The 25,615-nt window shown below is 42.2% G+C and overlaps 1 protein-coding gene across 2 annotated transcripts; it reads right to left on the bottom strand.

Moving 5' to 3' along the window:
- Nucleotides 1-186: 186 nt before the first annotated feature.
- On the bottom strand, nt 187-24,148 carry dmpk (DM1 protein kinase). Of its 2 annotated transcripts, XM_086227065.1 has the most exons (15): nt 23,860-24,148; nt 14,383-14,474; nt 12,626-12,709; nt 12,369-12,464; nt 12,126-12,274; nt 11,577-11,670; nt 10,378-10,575; nt 8,789-9,037; nt 6,578-6,657; nt 6,399-6,492; nt 6,140-6,294; nt 4,685-4,782; nt 3,623-3,684; nt 3,306-3,380; nt 187-2,185 (listed from the first exon to the last, which is right to left on the bottom strand). In XM_086227065.1, exons 1-15 carry the CDS (start codon nt 24,023-24,025, stop codon nt 2,084-2,086), a joined length of 1,794 nt encoding a protein of 597 aa, XP_086083191.1. In that variant the 5' UTR covers nt 24,026-24,148; the 3' UTR covers nt 187-2,083. The 2 variants fall into 2 exon arrangements, with proteins under 2 accessions (XP_086083191.1, XP_086083192.1); XM_086227066.1 differs by lacking the exon at nt 3,623-3,684.
- Between the last annotated feature and the right edge of the window lie 1,467 nt (nt 24,149-25,615).

Here is a 25,615-nt window from a genome sequence, read left to right as displayed (position 1 = left end):
AAGGCTGCAATTTGACTGTACCATAGGTTCAGTGATCGCCTCCTAGTGTTCCAGGGGTGTAAATCCACGATGAGCCCCCATGAATCTGTTGAAGGTCCCGGGTTTATGACCATGCAAGCAGTTTTTCTGTTTTAAGAGTCAATAAACAGACGGGACAACATTAGGCTGTTGCTGTGAGGAGTCAGTCACAGCAGAATTTAATATGTATTTTCATTGGCAGCCATATAATTATCTTTATTTCTTAATAATATACATATGAAAATACATTCATTTTTATCAACATTTCTGTATGCAGTCCAGCATTTGAAAAGTACTCCCAAGCGTAACGTGTACCATAACCATTCATCTTTACGCTAATTCTGTCCATCAGTGATTAACTAAATGTGCAATGTAATTACAAGAGCTTCTGAACATTCATCCCAAATCAACAAGGAGTACACATAGTAAACAAATATTATACTGTCATGCCAGGCCGGCCTTCAGACTGCGCTGGATAGAACAGTTAAAACATCAATGAAACAACTCCAGACTTCCTTGTTTTACCTCCTGAAATGCATTCCAACACTTTAACATGCTACTCTCACTTGCGTTTGTGCTTATTAATGAAACCAACCTTATTAAAAAAATGTGAATAAGCAGACAAAATAGGCTGTTGCTCTACTGACTAGTCGTATAGCAGAATGACAAGAAATGAGAGTGTTGAGTGCTGAACAAGTAGGAAAAAGGTGGTGGTGGTGGTGGTGGGGGGGCGTTGAACACAAACACAACCAGACTTTATTGTCCCTTAATTAAATAAAATTGGAGAACTTTTTTTCAAATTGGCTGTGTTGTCAGTCACATCTTAAAATCGTCACTGAAATTACTAAGTGTGCACGTGTTGCATAAACTTACAACAATAACATTTTTTTCCCACAACTGAGTTGGATAATCCTCAGGACTTAAGAGTTCTTCTTTACATTTCTGACAAATTTTGATTCTGCATCATCAAGCTGGAAGAGCTGAAAAACCAACACAGCTGAGGCTTGATTCACCCAGGTCCAGCTGCGGCACGCTCTGGCTGCCTGGGCTGATCGTGGCCACTTTGGACAAGTATTTTGACTGCAGCATATCTGAGACGTGTTCCAGAAGGGACACAGCGTTCTGCTAAAATACTCACCCCGTCCATTTTAACAGAAGGAGAACATCGAGCTGAGCAGGAAGTCAGAGAAAAAAGAACGACTGATTGTGACGGCCTCATGGCAGGATGCAACCTTTCAGGGAGGCAACCAGTCCATGATCGAGACACAGCATGGACAATGAGGGGTTTAAAAAGGTAAAGTAGATATTTAATAAATATGCTAGAATTCCAAGAACCATCAGGGAGTCTTTAAGATTTGGACTGGCCTTAATATTTATGAAATTCTGCAGTGGAACTTGATTATCATGCCTGCATGGACCATCAGCTTGAGTTTGTGTCAACTGGTAACTGGCCACAGCTGGGAATGATTCTGTCATTGTGAATAGTTGAGGACTGAGGTTAGTGCACTTAATCATACTTCATGTTCCTCTCTCCTGTAGCTCTCCAACTATCTTTGCATTTTTATGCAGCAAACATTTGTACCATCATGTATGTAACATTAAAAACACACACACAGATACCAAAGTTATTATTAGAAAGCTTTTCGATACTTCAAAACAGGCACAGCAATAACATGTGCAACACAACTGCAAACCACCCACAGGTGCAAATAAATGTTACACAAGAGACATGATATTCACTGTGGCAACTAAATGCACCAATATGGTCTAAAATGCCTGACTATAGTATTCTCATTAAATTATTTTTCTGGGCCCCTTTTGTGTTTGTGTCACTGTTGCCCATTACTCTTTTTGTCAGTGTGCCCTGAACTCAGTGCACGATCACAGTTTGGGAAAGCAGGCACGGCAGGTCAAGAATGGTTTCTGATCATGGTTTGGTCATCAGTTCCAACACATGGAACCCAGTGAGCTTCAGCTCAGTCAGAGAGCATTTTAGTCTCATTTCAGCTCAGTCCTTCATCCTGTGGCAGTGGGAGAGGTCGGCTCGTGCCACCTTAGAGTGTGTTCAGGAAAGCTCAGTAGAACAGTGCTTCTTCCAGGCTGGGAGCCCCCCCACTTCTGCACATGCCAGCAAGTATGACTCACTCCTCACCTGTGGCAAGCGAACCTGGAAGACAAATGAACTTATAGTGTTGAGGGTTCTAAAAGTTGTAGAAAGCATGTATTCTTTGGAGTAGCTTTATATTTTAGTCTACATGCATCTGTCAGAATTTGATTAAAGCTTCTGCACAACAATGGGGGATTAGACCAACAAAATGAAGTCAACATGGTGATTTATTATGAAATGAATAAAAGATGATGAAGACAACTGACATCATTAAAGACTCACACACATCCTCATTGAGGATAGCGATCACTGCATCGAAACGCCTTCTCTGTATTTACCAGGTTACTGATGGTCAGGTTTACCAAGGTAGAAACCAGACTCCCTCTGATTATGAGGCAGCTGCTCCATCTGCTGTGCCAAACATTTCCCTATTGCCGGTGATACACTACACAACTGCAGGTGAATTTATTCAGGATTGGCGCTATTCTGGTCAGCACCGCTCAGTACCAGCTGGGGCCAGCTGGTGCGGCAGGTTTGCACAGAAATCTGAAGGAGGTGTAGAGACTTGAGTCTGTTGAGTGTGTGACGAGAACAGAAAAGAGCAGGCTCCTCCATAAATGACACAAAGTATCAAGAAATGTTAGTTTTTCAAGCCGACACAATCGTCAAGTGTGTACTCATGACTTACCCAACTGTTTACACTGTCAATAGCCAATGAAAACAGATCCATCAGCTTGTATTATTCTACCTTCCACATTTACACCTCCACTTTACACAAATCAAATTTTTCCTTTTTTCCTATTTTTTTTTCTGGCACAGATGGAGGCAAAAGGGTCGTCTAGCAGCTAGTTAACAGCTGCTCTCTGGCCTCCATGTTTGTTTACTCCACTGTAAACTCTTGTTCTTGTCAGTCACACAGGCTGTTAGGATTTTCGTCGAGTCATGTATCTTGAGTTTAAGGTCGATGAGACGTGTCCATCTAATCACTAAATGAATGTGTAGATAAAGTGAAGTACCACGAACCTTGACTGATGTATGCGCAAAAGTACCATGCATAGATTCCTACACTTACATCCAAGAGGTGAAATACAAGAAAACAGGGGTTAAAGTGAGAATTTGAGAACAAAGTCAGAGAGACCAGCAAATGACCATTAGTCTTTGAGTTCTCATTGTTCCATACCCTGTGGAACAGGAGTAGATGGCGGTGAAGAGGAATCACTAAGGGGTAGTGGCAGGCTGGGGGCGCTCTCTCCCTCTGCAACACATGCAGTAAACAGACAGCAGCGTTAGAGAAGTATTGTTTAATAACTGGTCTACGTTAAGTTAATGACGTACAAAGAAACTCTGTTTGCCACTAACAACCCCGGTTGTGGTTACTTACAGTTAATTTCTAAGAAAACAAACAGGTTACGTGCTGCTTTGAAAAGTGTTTTCTGTATTTCATGACAGGGAGAAGCAAAAAGTAACAAAAACAAAGTGGATTATAGATGGGCTTACATCCCCTGGTGCATCCATACAGTGTACAGGCAGAACAAGAGATGCTGGGCAGATACTCAGCTCTGTGATTGAAGAAGAAAGAGGAACATCAGGGCTCATGATGCAGGCATTCCACCTTTGGGTGCACTGCCAGCCAGCCAGAACTGTCATATGCAAAGAAACTGACAGAACCCAAACCAAAACACAAATGCACTGATGAAAGGAATGATGTACGGCTGTGGGAGAAAAATAGAGACTGACAGTAAAAGCGGTGATGGAAGGGAAGCCACTGCCTATTGTGCATTTATCATCAGACAGGGAGCAACACAAGGAGCATGCTTTCATAATGGTCATCTTTCATAACTTGTTCATCCATCTGTCAGCAGCCGGAAGTGCTCACTGGGTCATGAAAAGTCTGGTGACATGATTGATTGCTGGAAGCAGGCGACCAGTTTGCTACATACCAAGCCTATTCTTAGACTGGCCCTTTATCAACATGTTCTGACCAAGCCAATATAAGCAGATGTTGCTTGAACTGCAGCAGCAGTATGTTTACTCAGAGTGGCTCATATTGTCGGGAATTCATTCCGACTCACGTTTGATTTATTTATATATATACACATTATAAAGCTTTATTGCAGACACAGGTCTGTGTGTGTGTGTGTGTGTGTGTGTGTGTGTGTGTGTGTGTGTGTGTGTGTGTGTGTGTGTGTGTGTGTGTGTGTGTGTGTGTATAAAACATTGGGGTGGCATGGCTCAGAGGTAGAGTGACTGTTTTGCAACTGAAGGGTCGCTGGTTCGATCCTCACTTTCCCTGGTGACCGTGTCGAAGTGTCCTCGAGCAAGATACTGAACCCCTAATTGTTCCCAGCCCCTGCAACCCTTAACAGATAAGAGGTATAGAAAATGGATGGGACATATAAGGGACATATACATACATATATGTACGTGTGTGTGTGTGTGTGTGTGTGTGTACCCATGTCAAGTTTGATTCCAGACGGATGCATGGTGATGAACCTAACTGCAGTGCCTTCTATTCAACCCAAACAGATGATGATGAGGGCTTGAAGTGTGAACCCTTGCCTGTCTCCTTGGGGTCTCTCCAGTCCTGTATCACCCCCTTCAATCGCTCCATTTCTTTCTCCAGGTCACAATATCTCCTCTCAGCCTCTTGTAAACGCCTGATGGATTAAAACAGAGAATGTCTGTCAATTGAGAGTAATATAATTTACTTGTAAATGGTAAAGTTCTGATGGTGAACACTGTTCTGCTCATTATCTAATGATTAATGGCTCTCAGTTTGATGTTTCACATCATCCAAATAGTATCATAAATTAAACATGTACTACTGTGCACACACTTAGTTCCATGAGCACAAAAATCTTTATATGTTTTCATGCTGTTGTTATGGTTATATAATTTCCATGATTTTTTTCCATGAATTTACCAAAACTCAAAGGAGAGCATTCATAACCACAAATTAAAGAAATCCAAATGTACCGTACATTTCACTAAAATACGACAAGCTGTGTGGTTTGATAAAGGTGTTAAACTAATTCAGTGTTAAGCACAAGAGAATTTTCAGTTAATCTTAACACATATACCATCACATACTATCATATACTCTAATATTCAAGTATTTGTGATGGGCGGCGAATACACTAACTTCCAGTTTTAGATAGTACTATTCAAATAGAAGGATTCAATAGTAAAAACAAATTATTTATCTTCTACTGGCTTTATGTTTTGCTGCTCACTTCGCGCAGTCACTCTCACACTTCAATTTATATTAATTAAAAAAAATCAATTTCTTGCAATTAATCGATGGTAAGATCTACATTGGAACCTGCGGAAGACAGTTCTGACAGTTGCAAAGCTCATCAGGCAACATATTCTCATAAAACATTTGTTCAACTTTTGAAAATTCTTCAATTTTAGAACTACAACTAACAGATAAACTATAAATCTACAAATATCCAGCAATATGTGTGATTAGTGTGCTTTAAAATTGTGCAGAACTATTTGTAAGATATCATACAAATGTTTTATGAGTACCAGCAACACACACGCAAAGTTTGATGTTGATGGGATGAATGGAATATGGACACTGACATCAAAATGTTGACTGCCATCTCAGACCTTCAGACCCCAGACTTCAAACTCTAAACTGCAGTCCTTGAGGAACCAACAATGCGCACATCAAGTTTGACATCAATTTGATGAGCAGTTGTTTCGTATTGGTCAAAAGCATACACAATATACATATCTTGACTTTTTTTAGTTAGGTGTTAATGTAGAAATACCTCTACAGAGTCTGTTCTTTATACATTCACAGCAGCCACTCATTTCAGCCTGGGAGATTGTTTTGCATCTTTCAAGATGTTCAACTAAAAATGATGATCATCTTTCTTTTTTTTTGTGGTAGCAAAACCATCAAATCTGATTATCAACACTTAAATAAAGGGGGGGGGCAACAAACACAGGAGTAAGTTTAGGGCTCACCATATGAATCTAACAGTAATATGGTATATCTTATACCTCTGCAAGTCTTCATTGATCGCTGATATCTGGTCAGTCTCCTCCTCGGTTGTGGTTTGGGGAGATGCTGTAGTACCTTGATCCAAAGTGAGGGGGAGCTCCAGCAGAGCTGGCAGTTCACCAGGTAGAGTGTCTCTGAGCTGCCACAGCTGGCTCTGAGTTTAGACCACAGATAGATCAGGCACAGCATAACAATGAAGTACCACTACGTCATATTTATAATGCTCTCATGAAGACATTTCCTCAGTGCCTTTCTTACCAGTTTCTCACTATAAAGACGCTCACACTCTCTGAGCCTGCTGTGGTCAATCTGCATCATGATGTCTTTGCTGCGGTCAATGGCACCCGTCTGACTATAAATGACAAACAGATGATATTAGGATGGCTCCATATATAGACATGTTAGAGGGTTTGATGCACTTAAATGTAAATAATCACCTGGTAGCAGTGTAAGAGTATCCAACGAAAGCTAAGTGTACTCCCACTGGGGCTCTGTCCATTACATCAGAGAGTGTCTCCTGCAGAAAACAACAAATCATTTGCAAACAAACATGCTGATGTTTTGTTTGTGTGTTGTTTGTATTCTATGCTGGTATGAGCTAACTTGATGTCATCAGGTCTTTGCGTGATTGATTGGTCTGTTGACGAAAGGCAAAAGACTTTTCAGTTCCTGTATTTTTCGACCATGGCCACATTGTTCTGATTGATCACACTGATTATGGCTGGAAATGATGAAAATTATTTGAACTGGCAAAACCAAATACTTTTAATGGAGAAAGTTGGACAATGATATTCTCCCAACAGGTTTCACTGTTGATAGTCGTAGTGCTCTCACCCAATATTCAAAAAAATGTTGATCCCTATTTTACAATTAAATTATATTTACCCCAAAATATAGAAAAATAGGGCTACATTTACAATTGGAATCTTCACCAAAAGAAGAAAAGCTATGACTTGATAACTTGCATCAATGCTTTTGCTTGAGACTTTGGGACAGATTTACAAGTTCAAACCCATTTTGGGCCTTAAAAACTTAATAAACATTGAGAGACAATTGAAGTAGCACTGGAAGGAGGGAATAACTCAGGGTGCAAAAAATGAGGAGGGTTTTTGTTGGATAGGGATCAGACTCTGTTATTCCCTAGAGTTACTCAAGTCCCTGGCTGACAGCCATTACATTTGAGTTTACCCCACGCTTCAGGGTTATGGGGATGGAAACTGACAGTTGGAGACCCTGAGTGGAGTCCTGCACAGGGCTCCTGTGGGGGACTCCATGAGCCAATTTGGGAACTTCATGCAAGTGCAAGAGGGCAATGATGGAGCCATTTGGAGGGAGATGATTTGGAGGGATGGCTTGTCTTCACAATCCTAATGTTCCACAGCACCCTAGGCCAAAAGTTCATGATTGATTTTGTTATCGTATCGCCAGCTTGCAAGGAGGCTTCTGGATAGACCTGGCAAACCCAAATGTGCAGGGGGAGCTGGAAGCATCTGGAGGAGGTCCTTGTTCAACTCCCACCTAAAGCAGAACTTTTCCCACTTTTTGGAGGTCAGGGGTATGGAAACAGAATATTTAACATTCAACCCTTCCATTGATGAAGCCATGGCTGGAAGTATCAGCCTCAGCATCGTGGGTGCCTCAAAGTGCGGTAAACTTCAAACCTCCTGATAAGACACTGGTGGTTGGGGAAACCGGTCAGAAATGATTTTGTGGACATGGACTTGCTCTATAAATTTGCTCAGAACCTCCATTACCAGGGTCCGTCCTGAGAAAGTTCATGCAGAAACTTCTCCATTGCATTACGCCTGTTTCCCAGCTCATAGATTGCTTTCATCATAATCATAAACTGGCTCAGGAATGCCTGTGCTCCTATGTTTGCACATTGTTGGGAGGTCACCTGCTGATATAGCCACCCCATCTGCACCGTGTTTGGATTGCGCTGCTTAGAAAATCTGGCCCAAAGAATCAGCAGACTGCCACAAAATACTCTAAGGTCTCTTGCCAAGTATACAGATGGTATGGAACATTCTGGCCTTTCCCCAAAGAGACAACCCTCTGCATAGCCACACAACATAGACCATGGGAGTCAGGGTGCTGAGGGGGCTGCCGCATCCCCTCCTGGTTCATTAAATGCATGAAATTCACCATTTGTTTGAGCGTGCTCCAAAAATTTCAAGGCCAAAGTCATAAGGACGACTACCAGCCATCTGCCCTGCCTCAAGCTCCTGTTAACAAAAGATATTGCACAAATGACATTTTTGTGAAAACACACCCATTAAGTCTTGCTGCTAGGTACAATTTGTGCTTGTTTTCTGTCTGATTGCAATTTTCCTTGGGCAGATGCATTCTTCAGAACATCAAGAAAGGAACTGAATGTTCAGGAGAGAAACTGAAATTGGGATTTATTATCTCAGGGCTGTTTGTTTTTAAATGTACACCTTTAGAATAGAAAATGGCATAATTTGAGGAAGACAATCAAAGAAAGTGCTGTGTTGTGTGTTTTACATATGCAAATATGAAATAGAATAATAAAAATAAATCTGTTTTCTTTGTCTGTGTTATGCAGTGTTTAATATGACATCAGTACCCCCCCCCCAACAATGACTGACTCCCAGGTTCCTTGACAAAGACTAATATTGTAATTATACCATTTCACTGAGACAATCATCCAGAATGTCAAAGTTGGAGGTGTCAGTTGGATTAGAGACATCAGGCAGGAAGGGTGCAGGGAGTTTATGCAGGGAACCCCAATCTAGTCCACAGAAGAAAGGATGGTTCCGGAAGTCACTGGAGCCTTTTTGTCCAAGACGGACTTCCCTCTCACAGATGAGTCCAGTGATGAAGTCACGGGCCTTGTCTGAAACTTCAGGGCCAGATGGAGGGAACTCAAAATACTCCTGCAAATTAACACATTCTGTAAGTGAACTCCAGTTTTTGTGTTCACACGACTAAAACCTATAAAAGTAGATCACATCAGGATATTACTGGTTTTCCTTAGGGATTATACCACAGTAGAGCTGGTGTTGCAGCCTCTTCAGAAAGAAAAAAAGTGGTCCAGTTGAACTAGTGCTGATTCTTCCAAAGACAAGTAAACTACTTGGTTCAAAATACAGTTCTATGAAGCTGGGATTCTCAGCTGTTAAGTGGGCTGTTGCTGTAAAGTTCAGAGTGGTGTGAATTTAAAAACAACTTGAGAAGGAAGATGTCCTACATGAGCAAGGGGGTCACCCAAGGGGCCAACTTGGAATCAGCTATGACTAAAACAAAAACTGCAGAAAGACCTCCTCCTCAGCCTGTTGGTAACCATGAACACCAAGGTGCGGAACAGACTAGGAATCCGATTAGGAGCAGAGAATTACTCTCATGAGTCCTGCACATTGTCTAAAGATGTTCATACCTGATCAAAGAGTTTCATAGGGTCTAAACCAGGCGTCTCAAACTGGTCCAGTAAAGGGCCACTGTGGCTGCAGGTTTTCATTCCAACCCAGCAAAAGCAACACCTGATCCAACAAATGAGCTGTGTGGACACAGCTTGATTGATTTATGTAGAATCAGGTGTTGCTTTTGCTGGGTTGGAATGAAAACCTGCAGCCACAGCGGCCCTTTACTGGACCAGTTTGAGACCCCTAAACAGCATCTAGACTTAACAACTTTTTGGTTATAGATCCTACTTGTCATGATCCTTGTCTCATATTCCTGTTTTACTCAGTAGTTGGTGTCCTGTCTTCCTGTGCTCCTTCCCATGATGATCTCATGTGTCTCACCTGTGTTCATTGCACCACCTGTGTCTCATTTCCCATTGTCTCTCGTCAGATTGTGTTTGCGCTTGGTTTTGTCATTGTCATTGCCATATTGTCTTGTTACCAGGCCATGTTCCCAGCTCATCAAGGTCTTGTAAGTTTAGCTCTTAATTTTGTTTTTTCACTCGGTTTTATTGTTACTTTGCCTTTTGATTAAATACTTTTGGTTAAACCCCTGCTGTCTGCACTTGGGTCATATTTCCCCGCCTACTTTACTGTGACGCTACTGTCCTAGAATCTACAGCTGATGAATGAGAAAACGTCCCAATTGTGTCAGATGTTCTCTGAAAACATTTACAAGCTACGTCCAGCCAGAGAGGCTCTGATTGGTATCGCATTTTAGTCCACATTTTAACCACATCTGCAGTAAATCTATAACTAGCATGTAGCCCATCCTCTACCCAGCAGTAGATATTACATTGACAGTGTGAGACTACCTGAAAGTTGATGATCTTGGCGTACGTTTCAGAGATGGACTCTGCAAAGAAGGGCGTGGTCCCCAGTAGCATTTCATAGGCACAGATACCTAGAGCCCACCAGTCACATTCAGGACCATAACCTCCACCTCCCTCTACTGCCCTCAAAATCTCTGGAGACAAATAGTCAGGGGTCCCCACTGCCAGGGATGAGTGAACCTGTAATGACACCAATAGATAGTGTATCCAAGGTCATGACCTACATTTCCAACATTGGTGCTGCTGTGTAAAACTACAACTGGACAGGCATTAACAGGGAGAAGATGTGAGGCTGACAGTGGCTGTCTTGAGTGAAGTATTTTACAAGATTGACTGGCATGGAGAGGGGATAGCAGTTTCCACATGGAGCCCTGAGTCCCATGGAGCTGAAGCAAACAGCACAGAGTGACCGAGGCAGCTACAGCGGAGAGGGTGACACTCAGCCGGCAGTGGGCCAGGCCATGGCCTGAAGAGGGGCACTAGCCTCTGCAGAGAGACCTCACAAGCAGTATTGTTTCATCATTTTGTAAGCAAATCAGTGTATGTCTTGATTGACTTGAGTGCTTTGTACTGAAGATGGGTTTCCTTATGATTTTAAATTAAGTTTTAATTATCAAAAAAACAACAACAAATGTATTAGAAAAAATGCACAAGATCCATTTTAAAAGTGAACATGTGCAATAAAGCTCTTAGTATGCTTACCTACCAGAAGTATTCCCTTTTCCCTTCACATTCAATCATAAATGGTGATAAGAAATCTATGACCCTGCATGCAGATCACTGCTGCTTCATGTTAAACCATTGGTTCCAATACAGAAATGGATATGATTGTGGGTGGGTTGGAGAGCACAAAACAAAACCCAAAACACATCCATACAATTTATGGTCAGAGTCAAAACACATGGCCAGTCTCTCACAGGACAAGTTGTCGTGTGTGTAATGGGAATTCCTGGATATTCCAAATGTTCATCGACAGGGAAAATGAACACACAAGTACAGCAGCAGATAGCCACATTTCATCTAAGTTGATAAAAGGTTTTTGATTTCCCTTCTGAAAACTGGCACGAGTGGAGCCAGCGCAACATGTGAAAAGAGCCGCTCCGCTGACACGATGTGTGGCCAACCTGCTTTGTGCCGGTCCAGATCTCTACAATGTGGCTTACAGCAGGTAAGAGACTCACCATCCCGTCCTCTAGGAGCCTCAGACAGGAGCCAAAGTCTCCAAGTCTTACGTGTCCATCAGCTGTCAGCAAGATGTTGTCAGGTTTGATGTCTCTGCAAGTGTAAGAGACAAGTGTAGTCAGATTTAATTCATTAAAAATAGGTTTCTATATGTTTAATGTTACAACAACAGAAGTGAATACATGAATGTTGAAAGGAGAATTAGAAAGGTATTATTTGAGTCTTTTGAAAATAATCCTAATACTTCAGTTAAAAGTCCTCTTAATCAGTTGAAGTCTGAAATGAGGCATCTGTGTGACACACACAGAAATCAGTGTAAACCTTCATTCATACCTTTTGCTCATGAATCCTTTTGATAGTATAACCAAACTGAACCAAAACCACTCATGATAACGGTCAATATCTACAGTTTTGATTGTGGCAAACTACGATTGAACAGCAGTCTTCCATGGCAAAGCCCAGAGGGAATATTCTGATGTCATCTGCCCAGAGCATTGCTGGGATTGGATAATTGAAGGTATGAGATCAGTTCTGTCAGAATAATCTACCTGTGTATGTAACCCAGCCTGTGGATGGAGTCAATAGCCATGATCATCTCTGCCAGGTAGAACTGAGCCATGTCCTCAGGGATCCGGTCCCCAAACTTACTGAGCAGAGTCAGCAGGTCCCCCCCAACATAATAATCCATCACTAGGTACTGAGGACAGAGATGGATGTATCAGACTAAATACAGCCCGTTACAGTATTAAGTAGCAGCAATATTTCTTCACAAACTCAGTGTACATCCGTACCAGATAATTGTCGTCCTCAAAGGCGTAGTGCAACTCTGTGATCCAGCGTCTGTCACCCCTCAGCAAAACTTCCCTTTCCTCTTGGTAACATGCTGTCTGCAACAGAAACAACAGCAACAACAGAAGCAACGGAAACACATCAAGATTAAATCAAAGAACAAAGTGGAATTGATCATTTTTACTTTAATTAGCTATTTAACAGGAGAAATTTTGTGTGCCATGACTGTCTGTGCATGTTTGAGCGTTTGAGTGTTTACCTGTCCTCGCCTCAGCATGTCCCACTTATTCATAATCTTCAGAGCATACACTTGTTGTGTATTTCGCATTCTGGCAACGGCAACCTACACACGGTAAACACAATTTCAAAGAACAATAGCTTGAAGAATTCCTCTTGATTTCCCTTATAATCCTCGTGTAGAGTAGTTTATTCCCCTTGAAGCAAAACCTGGCTAAAATTAAAAAAAACTCCTTACTATCCTGAAGTCTTCAGCGGTTTTAATTTTAACGAGTGCAGCAAAGAAACAGGTATGATGTGCAGACGAGAGCCCACTGCTGACATGCTCGCTGCTAATCCTCTACAGGCAAAGAGGGTGAGGTAGAATCCCTCAGAGCGGAAGAACCTAAGAAGAAATGTGCTACACAGCGGGGTTTGATCTGTGGTATAATGAGGAATTGTTGAGGCTCAGCTCAGAACATCTTTCCTCCTTGAACGCCTTTGTACAGTCAAGTATTACCAAGATGTCTCACAGCAGCCCATAGAGATATTATTATGATTCCATGTTTGACACAGCAATTCACTTTGATGCTGTGATTGAACTGAGGGTGCCCATATAAAAACCACAACCTGCTTTGAGAGGATTTGTAAGCGTTCGCCAGTCACTGACACAAGAGTGTGGAGCTTGAATAGTCATGAAATCTGCAGGATGCATAGCGATTTGTTAAATGGTAGCTTGTGTTTTTGCAACCTACAGTAGAATAGAGCTGTGTTTGTGCTGGGTTAATTGTCTTTGATCAGCATATCATTCACAAATTAAATCAGAATTTTAAAAAATCTACTCCTCAGGAAGTACTGCTATTTCTCCATTACTTATTTCACAAAGGCCTGGAAGCATCTGCCAAGCACTTGTTTTGCTCATTTTCATGCTTTATAAAAAATCTCAATTAACGATGTATATTTGTATCTATGGTTTCTAATATTAAATGTGTGCTGACTAAATATAAGCAGTGAGACGTCGAGACTTTTACAGCCTTCGTCCCATCAGAAAAAGACGTTCATTGATGGTGGGTTATCAAACATTTGCAGGTGTGTTTCTGGGGACAAAACTGATTTCTGGCAATTAGGATACTTTAATTGATGAAGCATCATTCAAAACATACATACCGTACAAATCATACATTCGTTGATTTTGGGGTCACAAATTAATTTCATGTCATTGTCTGAAAATTAACTTTTTTGGTGGGGTTGGGCATCACAGCTCAGCTCTCAGAACGGGTCAAGAGCATGAAGGTCTTAAACATCCATGACCATCATGAACAAACACCAAATGTCAATATTTAATTCTTTTTTTTATTCCAATTTCCAATGAAACATGAAAAAATAGTGCAAGGAAAATATTGCATTTCCAGTTGATGGATCTCACAAGCAACCACTGGGAGAGGATAATAACCTGACAGCATAACTAAAATAGCTTCACCCAAAAAACAACAATGGCAACGCGCCCTCTCAACTCTGAACAAGCTAAGAGAGCAACACAATCTTTCTCTACTTCACGATCAAAAACTTCCACCCAAGTATTTTCTTACACACTGATATATCTAGAGTAATTTTACACAAAGTTATGAAACAGTTTTGCATTTATGGTTATTTTTTCCTGCTTTGAACTTACAATTCAACCACAATGACAACTTTTGAACTTTTGAGACATATTGATTGAGGAGAGGATTTTAAAGTGTACTAGCAGGTCTAATTACAGAATATTTAAGGTGTAACTGATCCCTATCTTGTTCTGCTCACCTCACTGAATGTCCCTCGGCCGATCACCTTCAGGATGTGAAAGTCGTCTCTTTTTATCCGCGTCTTCTTCACCTGCCTCACCAGGGGCTCCGCTGGGATTGGAACAGACAGAAATGATGTCAAATATGCAACGTGAAGCAGAGCAGGTTTGTGGCATAAAGGCTACATGTTAAACCATCCTCTAACAAGCTACAGCCTTGTGTTTGGCCTAACTTGTCCACGTCCACTTTCCTTTGAGTTGGACAAACACCATTGTAGCCTCCAGCTTGTGGGACGAACATGCGGGCACCATCTAAATACACAATCAGCGCGTAAAATCCTAGCTTGGGCTCCAACACTGAGATGATCGTGAAGGGACATGGAGTCAAATGTCTTGTGACACTTCCTTCCTGTGTGGTCATTTCATTTTGGCAAATCATGTACATGTACATGTGTGCACGTTATGCTGCAGCTCCATCCAGCTGGACAGAGGGCCATATTTTCTAAGAAGGGAGTTCCTATGTCGTGCATCACCTGCATAAACAAAATCCACTCTGCAAATCTAAATAAAAGCAGCTGTCATTGATGAAAGTTTTATATCTTCAATGATTATTATTGCCCACCTCCCCACATACAGAGGGATGCCGGTAGAACGCGGTAAATGACTTTTTAGATCACAAAGTAGGGCAACTTTAGATGCATTCTGTTGCTTGGAAGTTGATTCAGATCAAAAGACCCTTTATCAACAGTTACCAGACTCTCAGAGGACAACCAGACTGGCCCTGCCACCATGTGACTTGTGCTGTGTCGGTCTTGTGATTTTTGTGATGCTGTTTTTTTTTTTTTTGTGTTGTTGTTTTGTTTTTTGTTTTTTATAACCAAGAAGCCATTTAGAAACCACTGAACTTTGTACAGTAAAAAAATATTTTACATGGCCATATAATTGTTCCAAGATGAATGGTTTTAGTTGCATCTTTCTGCTAAAGGAGTTAAACTGCAACACAAGAGTTCTACAGCAATGGCAAGTATTAGAGCCTGCAGCAAATTAGGCTCATGGATATCAGTCTCCCAACTGGGAAATATACTGAAAAAAGGGAAACTTTTCCTGGTTCCCAATATCCATTGAGTTTGATTAAAAGATGTTCTTCCTGAGGTTTGTCTCTCTCAAGATTTGTAAAATATCTGTTGAAATCCAGATAAGTGACCAATTAAACACTGACAACAAAATCCACTGACTGGACTGATGTGGCACACCAGCATGCTGAGTACGAGATTATGACCAAAAAAATCCTGAGGAAGTTTCTATTCTTTGTTGAGTATAGATGAAATGATTCTACAATACTTTGCTGATGTGTAAGATGTGTATCTACTGATAATCAAAATTTGATGTGTCCATAATATACTTAGTGGCAGCCATTATAAAGGTCACAGAGGTCCTCCAGAATGCCCTGGGATGTTCTAATGGATGTTCCCCTGATGCCTCAACCAGCTCAAAGAAGCAGAGGCTGGTCCCTCTGGGTCCAGGAGCTCCTCCTCCACCTGCTGACTTTAGCCTCTCTGTATCTATGATTTCACGATTGCTATCATTGATTCCGCAGACTGTGAGCCAATGGAGAACATTTTCTGAACATTAAATGAAAAAATACCTTTGGGTCTGACTGTTTCACATCAGAAACACACACCAGTCCTCTCTTATCAGACGGCCCTGATGACAGAGCATCATCTGTGTTTGGATCAGCTTCATGCTGTGACAGCAGAAATCACATCAGATTGGAGACAACTTTATTTTCATTGAGCCGAGTGGCAAAGTCACTGCTGGGTCTATAAATGTTGAGTCTGGCTATGCAGCCATCACTGACATTAACACCATGTATGGAGTGACCAAGCAAAGCTCATAGTCTCATAGTCACAGAGGGGAGGAGGGGAAAAATCCACGGACACAAGCCAAGACAACTCTATTTTTTTGTTTATTTACCAGCAGCTTGGAAAACCCTCAAGTTTGTTTATTCACTGTTCTACTCAGTTCTTTACTGAGGTGTGGGCTACAGAGGTCTGGCTGTGCAGAGACAACTGCCAAGATTTCATTAAGGGTCTGTTCAAGAAGAACTTTTTGTTGAAGAAAATTCCAGACCTGAAGAACCTGGAAGTATCTCTGTAGCAGCCATGATTAGACTTCCAAATTTGATTAATCAGCACGAACAAATATGCAATGTATTGTCCTTATCTATCGGCCTTGGCCTTCTCCCAATGAGCTTCATGATGTCGTCACCTGAAATGGTTTTTATTTTACATGTTTATCTTGTCTGGGTTCATTTGTAGAATTTCTTGCCTCCTTAACGGGGTTGGGACCATCAGTTGTGTTGTGCAGAAGTCAGGTTGGTACACAGCTGACAGCTCTGTTTGACAACCATTACGATTCATGTTATGAAGAACCAATCAGCTCAGTAAAAAGAAACAACAGTCCATCATTACTTTGAGAATGGAAGGTCAGTCAGTCTAGAAAATTGCAAAAACTTTGAATGTGTTCCCAAGTGCAGCTGCAAAAGCCATCAAGCGTTACAACGAAACCGGCTCACATGAGGACCGTCCCAGGAAAGGAAGTCCAAGAGTCTCCTCTGCTGCTGAGGATGAGTTCATCAAGTCACCAGCCTCAGAAATCCCAAGCTAACAGCGCCTCAGAATTCTAGTAGCAGACACGTCTCTACATCAACTGTGCCAATCAGGCCTTTACAGTCGGATAGCTGCTAAGAAACCACAAGTAAGGAAAAGCAACAAGCAGAAGAGATTTGTTTGGGCCAAGAAACACAAGAAATAGACATTAGTCAAGTCAAGTCAAGTCAATTTTATTTGTAGAGTGCCAAATCACAACAAACGTTATCTCATGACACTTTACAGGTAGAGCAGGTCTAGTACCCCACTCCTTCAATAAATCTACACCTAACAATTCTCCATCAGCAAGCACATAAGGCAACAGCGGCCACCAAAACCTTCCTTTTAACAGGCAGGAACGTTGAGCAGATCCAGGATCAGTGGGGACGGCCTTCTGCTTTGACCGGTTAGGGGCAAAGAGAGATAATGGAGGAAGACAGATATGCAGAAGGAAAGAGAGGGACAGAGATAAAGAGAGAGAGAAAGGGAAGAGACTGATGGACAGACAGGGACGTGAGCAGGTGGAGCTACGGGTGGTAGCTTGAGCCTCTTCAGGTCTGCAGCCTCCTCCAGCAGCACCCGGGATCTGGGATGAGGGGAGCCCGAAGGCTCCGGAGAAGAAGGCGAGTTAGTAATACGTATGGGTATGATTTATGTATGAAACATATAGGAGGACAGAGAGGACAGAGAGGAGGAGAGAGAAGCCCAGTGCACCATGGGAGATCCCCCGGCAGTCTAAGCCTGTAGCAGCATATCTAAGGGCCAGCCTAAACCAGACCTAAGAAAAGATATAGGCCAAAACAAAGGCAACACAGACAGATGCAAGCAAGCTAGCAGAGCTACAATGAGGATCCATACTAGAGACACTTGAAACCGCTGAACAAACGCTAACAGCTCTGACCACCTGACTGAAGAGATACACCAAGGAGGTAGAGTCCAAGAGAATAAACAAGATGTTCTCCACTGATCCAGCCAAAGTGTACTCCCAGTGGCAGGGGAATAATGACCAACCAGACCCACCAAGAGCTGAGATGGAGAAGATGTGGGGAGTAAAGGCAACAGTGGTGCCAGTCGTCATCAGGCCACTGGGGGCTGTGACCCCGGTGCTTCAATAATCTCACAAGGAGTTTCCAAACTCAAAGCACAAGGAGAGTTAATTGTCTTTTAATGTTTCTGAGAGCTTGCACTTGTACTATTTGAGCTGGTAGAAACTAATTTGTCACAGGTTCACGCATTCATCAGCTCCTTGATTAGGCCCACATAATTTTCTGAAGGCCCACTCCTACCATTCTATGACTGATATACAAAATCAGAAATCTGAGGTCCTGGTTAGACCTGGTATTACGATGTGGTCACAAGAGGACAGCTAAGACTGTGTTCACACTTTAACATTCATCTCCAATGAGCACTTTTGATCGCATTTCAGTTCCCCACTCTATCTGCTCCACATTCAACAAAAGAGTGATGGGCAGAGCAAGCAATAGTCTTCCTGTCTTAAGTCACAAATTTAGAGCAAAAATGGGTAAAATCAAAGCCCCACACACCAGGTCTGCTCCTTGGCATGTTCGTGACAACCAAACCAATCGAAACATTTAAGGCAAATGTTTTGGATCAGGAGTCAACAGAGGACATAGGTTGATGAAGTGGTCCCTTAGTGTGGCCCAGGAGACATTTGCATTCCCACTATTGGAAAAATTGCCCACATGTGGCCCAGTCCTCCTCCAAATGTGCTAACAATGATCTTGTACAGTATATGCTCACCTGTTAACCACGGGTGTTTGTGATTGTATGGATTCCAGGGGCAGGTATGAGCGGTCACAGTCAGGGTTGGAGGGTTTGTCTGACCACTATTCACCCAATTAACTTCAGATTTGTAGGCGCTGGTGCCTTAAGGAGATGCAGTGCCATGTTTGAAGTCTGGAGGTCCAAGGCTCTTGAGTCAGACTGAGATGGCAGCCAGGATTTTGGATAGCTTTTGAGATGCTCTCAAAGGTTTTCGTGTGACTGACAGGATTCCTGCTTTGGTTCGGCCTTGACTGTACGTACATTATACTGTATGTGGTGACCGAAGTGGTTAGAGATCAAAGACAACAGAATGAATTCGGGCACTATATTGGCTGGGATAGCCAGCCAGTGCATAATGAGAGAGTTCAGACATGATGCTTGAACATGTTGCAGTGTTAGTTGCTGGAACTTTGTTTTTCAGAAGCAGCTGAGGTGAAAGAAGTATTCTCAGTGTTCCTGGAACAAAGTTAGTGAAGGCAGCTAACATCTCTGAGCCACTTATTGTGGCACCCTGCAGTATTTTGTAATTGTCTTCAAACTGAGTGAAAGACTGACCAATGAGTGCTCATGTAAATGTAGAAGTGGCTGGCTACTCATGCCCATGAGATCATGTAATAGTGACTATATGATCCCACTGCAGGATGGGCTGTAGATTCCCCTTCATATCCTGCGTGTCAGGTCTGTGTGATCCTTGCCAGCTGTGGGAAAGAGGATTTATCCTCACTACAGGCCTGGGGTCTAGGAAAACTCTGCTCTATCACGATTGGTCAGCCAACTCTGTCACTGGATCCTCATCTCTGGACACATGCTGTGGTTATATTTGGAAAATGCCATCTCTGTGACCTGCCCCCCCGACTACAGGGCAATACAAGAGGCACACACACTGTCATAGTCACATGGAAAGAGTCTGTGTGGAGGACTGGTCATGAGGCCAGAGGCACCATTTATGGTCTATACTGTATACAGGTGTGTGTGTGTGTGTGTGTGTGTGTGTGTGTGTGTGTGTGTGTGTGTGTGTGTGTGTGTGTGTGTGTGTGTGTGTATGGTCCATAACGGATAAAAAGTTGACCAGAAAACACCAGCTGAAACAATGTGTATGCAGTATATGTGTGTATTAATATCTAAAAACACACACTCCTACAGTATGTTTGTCTTAATGACATGGCACTAGTTAAATAAACTGCAGGAGGCTCATGTAAGATGTCAGCATAGGAGCGGTGACCCCCACGGCCCTGTACTGGTGGGATTCTGAGCAGGCGTTCCTGGTGGCTCTGCGCAGCTCTATTATTATCATAAAATGAGGTTCCAAGGCTCATTAATAGGCTGGATGTTGTTATCCTTGTTAGTTAATATTACAGTGAATGATACTAATAGCAGATGAACAATGCTGCCTAAAAATATATATACTCCTACTAGCTTGATGCTCAAACCAGTGGTAAACAAATATTAATATAGGAAGTAGGATGATGCCATGCCATTTTCGGTTGAAACTCTGTATGAAGGAGCGTTGACTCTGCATGTTTTTTGTTTGTGGTTTGTGTTTCTCTTTGTGTTTTGGAAAATACCTCATGGCAGTTTCTGTTTGATTCCTTGTTCTACTTTGTTTTTTGTTTTTTTTGTCTGCTCTTTTGAGCCATGTCAGCACATCAGCCCTGCAGCCACATCCTAATGCTAGCAGTACCCGCTAGTAGGGAGTGCTCGCTAAATTAAGCTTTGGTTTCTCCAAAAACCAAAAGTGGCATAACTCAAGTTTAACCACAGTAGAATACATCAGAGTTGGTCGCAACTTTTGGGATGATTTGCTGAGGCGAGGCTGTATTTGATGGCGGCCCAACGCCAAGAACAGTCTAACATGGGCAAAGCATGTGGAGGTTTGCTGCTGGCTTAGATGGCTGCAGTGAGATGTGAGGTCATGTGAGCAGGATATAGTTCATTTCGTGTTTATATTGCAGTCATTTAACTTTCTTCCAGCTACATGTTGGGCTGTATTTCCATCATGAATCAGGAATTTGTTTCGACTTCACCAACCCCAAAAGAAAAGTGGCTCAATCATATTGATTGTGTCAGATTGCCACGGACTCAGAGCATATAAGACAAGCTGGTTTGTTGATGGTCAGCTGTTATTTCATGACTCATGTCCGCCTCGTCTCTGCTCTCTCTCCTGCATGCTGCACAGAGTGGAGCAGCTCATTAAGAGCATGTTTATCAATGAACATAGAGACAGACATTCCTTTCTTTATAAAAGACTCCTGTAGACTGGTTGGGAAGCTTTGGCTGGCTGGATGCGGTCTGCAGGCTGTCAGTTGATGATCCGTGCTTTTAGGTGTCAAGTGTGTATCAGTGAGAGTCTCAGGGAACGCTAGAGGTTGGCATTTAACTCTGAAATCAGTGTTGAATAAATACTGTCCTGACTGGGATGAGGCTTTTTCAGTTCTCTTTGGTTTTGCGATGCAAAGCAGGTGGCCTGTAGGTTCAGTCCAGCTTAACTGGTCTTCGGTCACCATGATAGTCAGTGATTATGTCTGGCTCTTCTCACAAAACACATACAGTAACATGTTGGATTTAGTTTTACAATTTAGGGAACACTTGCACTATGTAATCTGCTTGGCAAGGGAAGCCCTCTGCTCCTCTCAAGACAACATGAGGGGGGTTCAGCGACAGTTCCAAACCAGGTGATAAAGTTTTAGAGTTACTGCCACTGCCTGGCTCTGCTCTCACGTTTTTCACATCCATGTGATGCTGGGGAGGAAACTGTTACCCGCTCATAATGCAGGTAGTCCACAAGCTGGCTCTTAGACTTTTCTTTGGTGTTTGTAAGTTTGGTTCCCACCTGTGTCTCTTCCGTGTGTCTCTCTTTGATTATTTTCTCCACATTTGCCATCTCTCTTCACCGCTTACTTTATGAAAGAAACACTCCCATGAAGTTACTTGATATGAAAGGAAAGACGTTCTCACTGCAAATCTGAAAAATGCTTTCAGGCTCAGTCGACCTCATTCAGTTATAGAGAGGAAACCGACAATAGATGCTCCATTCATAAAACGTCCTCAGAATGTTGCTGGGGGGAAATATGGTCTCATACCCCTTTCACACTGAAACACGCGTGTCAAACTGGGTTCTTAAGAATATTTAACTCTTTAGGAACCTTATTTATCAGGATGTTTAAGAATATATCCAAATTAAGATGAAAAGAAAACTGGAGGTGCATGCATCATGTGCAGCTCCTGTGTTGGTGATCGAAACTTTGCTCCGGCTGCTCTTCGGCAGCATGCAGTTCTTCTCACCTCATTTTGATTTTTTGATCCAGCTCCTGGACAAGACTTTTAAATTTTGTGTATCCCACAATCTATTTAATACAGACAAAGGCACAACACTGTTGTTCTCGTGTTATTCTGTGTGAAATGGTGACAGACATATAGCCCATTATGACGACACAAACTAGCATTTACTGAGGCAATTTCCTGGCAGAAAAAACTCTGATTTGCAAATTGTGTCAGAACTGCTGCGTTGTGTTTGTCTCTTAATGCACTGAAATGCTCCATCAATGAGAAGTTACAGCAACAGAATATCTGTCTTTGTTTTTTTTCTCTCCACCACAGCTTCCTAAAACCGTTCACAGGAGGTGCAGAGAGATATCTGACTCTCCCTAGCAGCTTTTCTCGTGCTATGGAAAGCACTTAGAGTCTCTCAGAAATGTTGCTAAATCAGGCACCAGGTGCTTTTTAAATGAAGGTCTCTAAAGTTGTCTAAGAAGTCAAGGGACGAGACTGAGAATGGAAAAGCTCAGAGACGAGCAGCTGACACGGCTCTCAGTCACATTCAGTCGTAAGTCACATTCACTGTGACTTGGAACATCAGTGTTTCAGTGAATCAGCTATGAATCAGAGCTTTGCATGTGTGTGTGTGTGTGTGTGTGTGTGTGTGGGGAGGGACATCATGTGTTGCCAGTGACTCTGTCTCCCAGTCCTTAAACACAAACCACCATCTTTTGTTAGTTTGCATCCATCAAAGTTTAGAATGTTCTTATTCTGGTTTCCATGCTGTCTCCCTCCAGAAGTTGACTCTGAACTGTTATTTTGGAACAGTGCTTTCAACAGTGGGCAGCTCTCCTTAATACTGTTGACATGTTAAGTGCAAACAAGATAGCAACACTCAGTGGAAGCTGCAACACAAGCTGTCAAGTTGTCTCACTGCCAAATGTTTTTCGGAATGCTGCAAAAAATTCCAGTCAACTTGTCCACAACAGTGGTTTTCAAAGTGCTGCTGGGGCGGGGGGGCTCAGAAAGTTGAAGGGAAATAAAATATATAGAGGGATGAAAACATGTTATTACATTTTGTATGCTAAACAATTGTAATAATTATTGAATGGTGAACACAAACACACAACTGAGAGAGGTTTGATTTCTTTTGTCCTGTTTTTGTCTGTCAACAATACAGGGGGGTACAACACAGTTATGAAAACATGTCAACAATGTTACTATGCTAAACAAATATAGTAATTTTTGAACAGTGGATGAAAGTAAGAAAATCTTTCTAAAAGTTGATGTTTCTTTACATATTCTGTACCATTGTCAGTGGGTTTGCAAAGGGGGTCCCCAGCCAGAAGCTCGTGCTGTTTGGGGGGTGGGGGGTGGGGTGGCATGGCATGGAAACGTTTGGGAACCCCTGGTCTACAACACACTTCAATATCAGAATCTTCCTTTATCTGATGACTGTTTACTCAGACTAAGTGGTTGCTTAGTGGCGTTCTCTGTTGGCCCTCGGTCCACCTGCGGTTCTTAAATGACTCTTGACGAGCACGCAGTGTGTTTGCTGAGTCACTCCTGATGGTATGTGTGGTGAGGTTTTTAGGTAATGCATCAGCCAATTGTTTTGGATCAGGAGTCAAACAAAGTGGCTGCCAAGCAACATGTGCAGGAGGATGAGCTCCTGAGCTCAGCATGGCAATATTTAGATGAAATGATGAAGACCCATGCCTGAGGAATTCCCAGCTGTGAGTTCAGCACAAGTCATTTGTAATTAAATTAAAACAAACATATGCTTGGAAATATAAGGATAGCACTCACCCCATTTGAGAAAACCTGAGACATACTTCTCCCTAGCAAAGGGTGAGGAGTAGAACTCCTGGTAGACGCCTACAAGTAGGTCCAACAAGGTCTGGAGCCCAACTGGTCCTGTGGCAAGGGGTGCCTCAGCCAGGTCTGGTGCACCAAGGCCAGGGCCTGATGACATGATGGCCTTTGGTTGGCTTTAGAGTTTCAGTGAGCCCCTGGTGTCCATGGTGCTGGATCTTCTTCCTCTTCTGGGTTTGCGGTTGCTCTAGTTCCTCTCTTGAGTTGATCACATGCACAGGGACCTCACCCTCCCCACCAACACAAACACACACAAGCAGTCCCTAGATGCTTGTATGGATCACAACCCGGCCCCCTGCCCCGCCTTTCCTGACTTTTTTTCACCCTACCTACTCCACTTGATGACAATACAATGTGTTCTCTATTTTAAGAGTCCATGTTCTCTCTTTCTCTACTTTTAGTTCCCTGTGCTTTTATTCTCTGCTTTGTGTCTGTCTACTTCTCTCTGCATGTTTCTCTCTGCGTAGTCGTCTTTCCCTGCGGCTGTGCAGCATCTGTCAAGCCTCCTATTTCCCCAGCAGCTCTGTATCCAGACCTTTTTTGGTCTTTGAGTCTCCCTCTCCCTCTCCTCCTGCTCCCTTTATTGAAAGTACTCCAAACTTGTGCCTACAACAGAGAGCTAATGCACAAGCACAAAGCCTACAGTGCATGCTTTTACACTCGTCTGGTTTTCACCCTTTTCTTTCTCTTGTTAATTCATGTTCATGAACAGATGTATTCGCTGTCCTTCTTTCTTTCCCATCCACTTTGACACGAATCATTGTCAGTTTATCAGAGCAAATCTCTCATTTTGTCAACCATCCAAGGTTTTTTTTGTCACCTTTGTTTTGATCCACTCTGTCTAACAACTTTTCAAGTAAACAGCCTCGATCATCTCCTTTCATAATCATCCTTGACCTCATTCTCTCTGTCTGTATTCTCTGTGACCACTACCTTCTCTTTCTCATTTCTAACTTTTATGTTGTAAGTTTTCAGACTGGTTCCTCCTTGCTAGAACAGTAATTCTTACTTACTTACTTACTTACTTTAATCTTTATTGTCCCTCTTGGGGAAATTTGTCTTGGACTCTGAAGCTGCACCATAAATGCCAACAGCAAACATGAAAGAAACAAACACAATAAAGCAACAAGCAATAGATCACATCCACCATCAGAACATGAATTACACAGCCGTATTTCACACATCCCATGGATATACATATTGCACTTGTGCTCATACACCCCGTAAAAACACATGTTAAAAGCCACTAATATAGATAAAAATGATCGCACGCCATTTAAACACATGCTTAAAGACACTAAAATAAATAAAAATGATTGCACGCTGTAGAAACACAAGCTGAAAGGCACTAAAATAAATAAAAATGATTGCACGCTGTAGAAACACAAGCTGAAAGGCACTAAAATATATAAAAATGATTGCACGCTGTAGAAACACAAGCTGAAAGGCACTAAAATAAATAAAAATGATTGCACGCTGTAGAAACACAAGCTGAAAGGCACTAAAATAAATAAAAATGATTGCACGCTGTAGAAACACAAGCTGAAAGGCACTAAAATAAATAAAAATGATTGCACGCTGTAGAAACACAAGCTGAAAGGCACTAAAATAAATAAAAATGATTGCACGCTGTAGAAACACAAGCTGAAAGGCGCTAAAATAAATAAAAATATTGCACGCTGTAGAAACA

Source organism: Aulostomus chinensis, chromosome 15, assembly GCF_037954235.1.
Source record: "Aulostomus chinensis isolate RoL2024-O1b breed Wild chromosome 15, RoL_Achi_v1.0, whole genome shotgun sequence".
Lineage (NCBI taxonomy): Eukaryota > Metazoa > Chordata > Actinopteri > Syngnathiformes > Aulostomidae > Aulostomus > Aulostomus chinensis.
This window is presented reverse-complemented; position numbering and strand designations above follow the sequence as displayed.